General features: G+C 55.1%; 1 protein-coding gene across 1 annotated transcript in view; it reads left to right on the forward strand.

Annotated features, from left to right (window-relative positions):
• Nucleotides 1-623, forward strand: part of ptprbl (protein tyrosine phosphatase receptor type B, like) — a 30,031-nt gene that overhangs the window by 5,151 nt on the left and 24,257 nt on the right. The window contains exon 5 of the mRNA XM_087172712.1: nt 3-623. Within this exon, the coding sequence (XP_087028838.1) occupies nt 3-623 (621 nt within the window). The remainder of the gene's footprint in view (nt 1-2) is intronic.

Genomic DNA, 623 nt, shown 5'->3' on the forward strand with positions numbered 1-623 from the left:
AGACCAACACGGACCCTGACGTCTCCAGCTCAGTCTCTAACACCGCTGCAGTGGATCTGGACCACGTCACCAGACATCAGACCAACACGGACCCTGACGTCTCCAGCTCAGTCTCTAACACCGCTGCAGTGGATCTGGACCACGTCACCAGACATCAGACCAACACGGACCCTGACGTCTCCAGCTCAGTCTCTAACACCGCTGCAGTGGATCTGGACCACGTCACCAGCTCAGTCACTGAGCTGTCGGCTTTAAACCGGACCCACTCGGTCTCATCCAATCCGGCTGAGTCCGCCACCGACACAGCAGAAAGTCCATCAGGTACCAACGTCCCTGAACTCAGGACTGAGTCCAGGACCTCATCAGTGCAACAACAAGTCTCCGCAGAGTCCTCAGAGTCCACGTCTTTACCTGGAAGTGAATGGACTGTGACCACCGCTGAGACTCTGATCTCATCTGGTGTCTCCTTCACCTTTAAGGACTTGACTGATTCTGGTTCATCAAACCACCATGAGACAACCACTGAGAATTCCACCTCCACAGCTGCACCTCCACCTGCCACAGCTCCTTCACCTACAGCAACAGGACAGACATCCATCATGGAGACAGATCCAGCACCTACC

The sequence above is a fragment of the Seriola lalandi genome, unplaced genomic scaffold (assembly GCF_002814215.2).
Source record: "Seriola lalandi dorsalis isolate HSWRI2012SDOR001 ecotype SW California unplaced genomic scaffold, Sedor1 jcf7180002053666, whole genome shotgun sequence".
In the NCBI taxonomy this organism is placed as follows: Eukaryota; Metazoa; Chordata; class Actinopteri; order Carangiformes; family Carangidae; genus Seriola; species Seriola lalandi.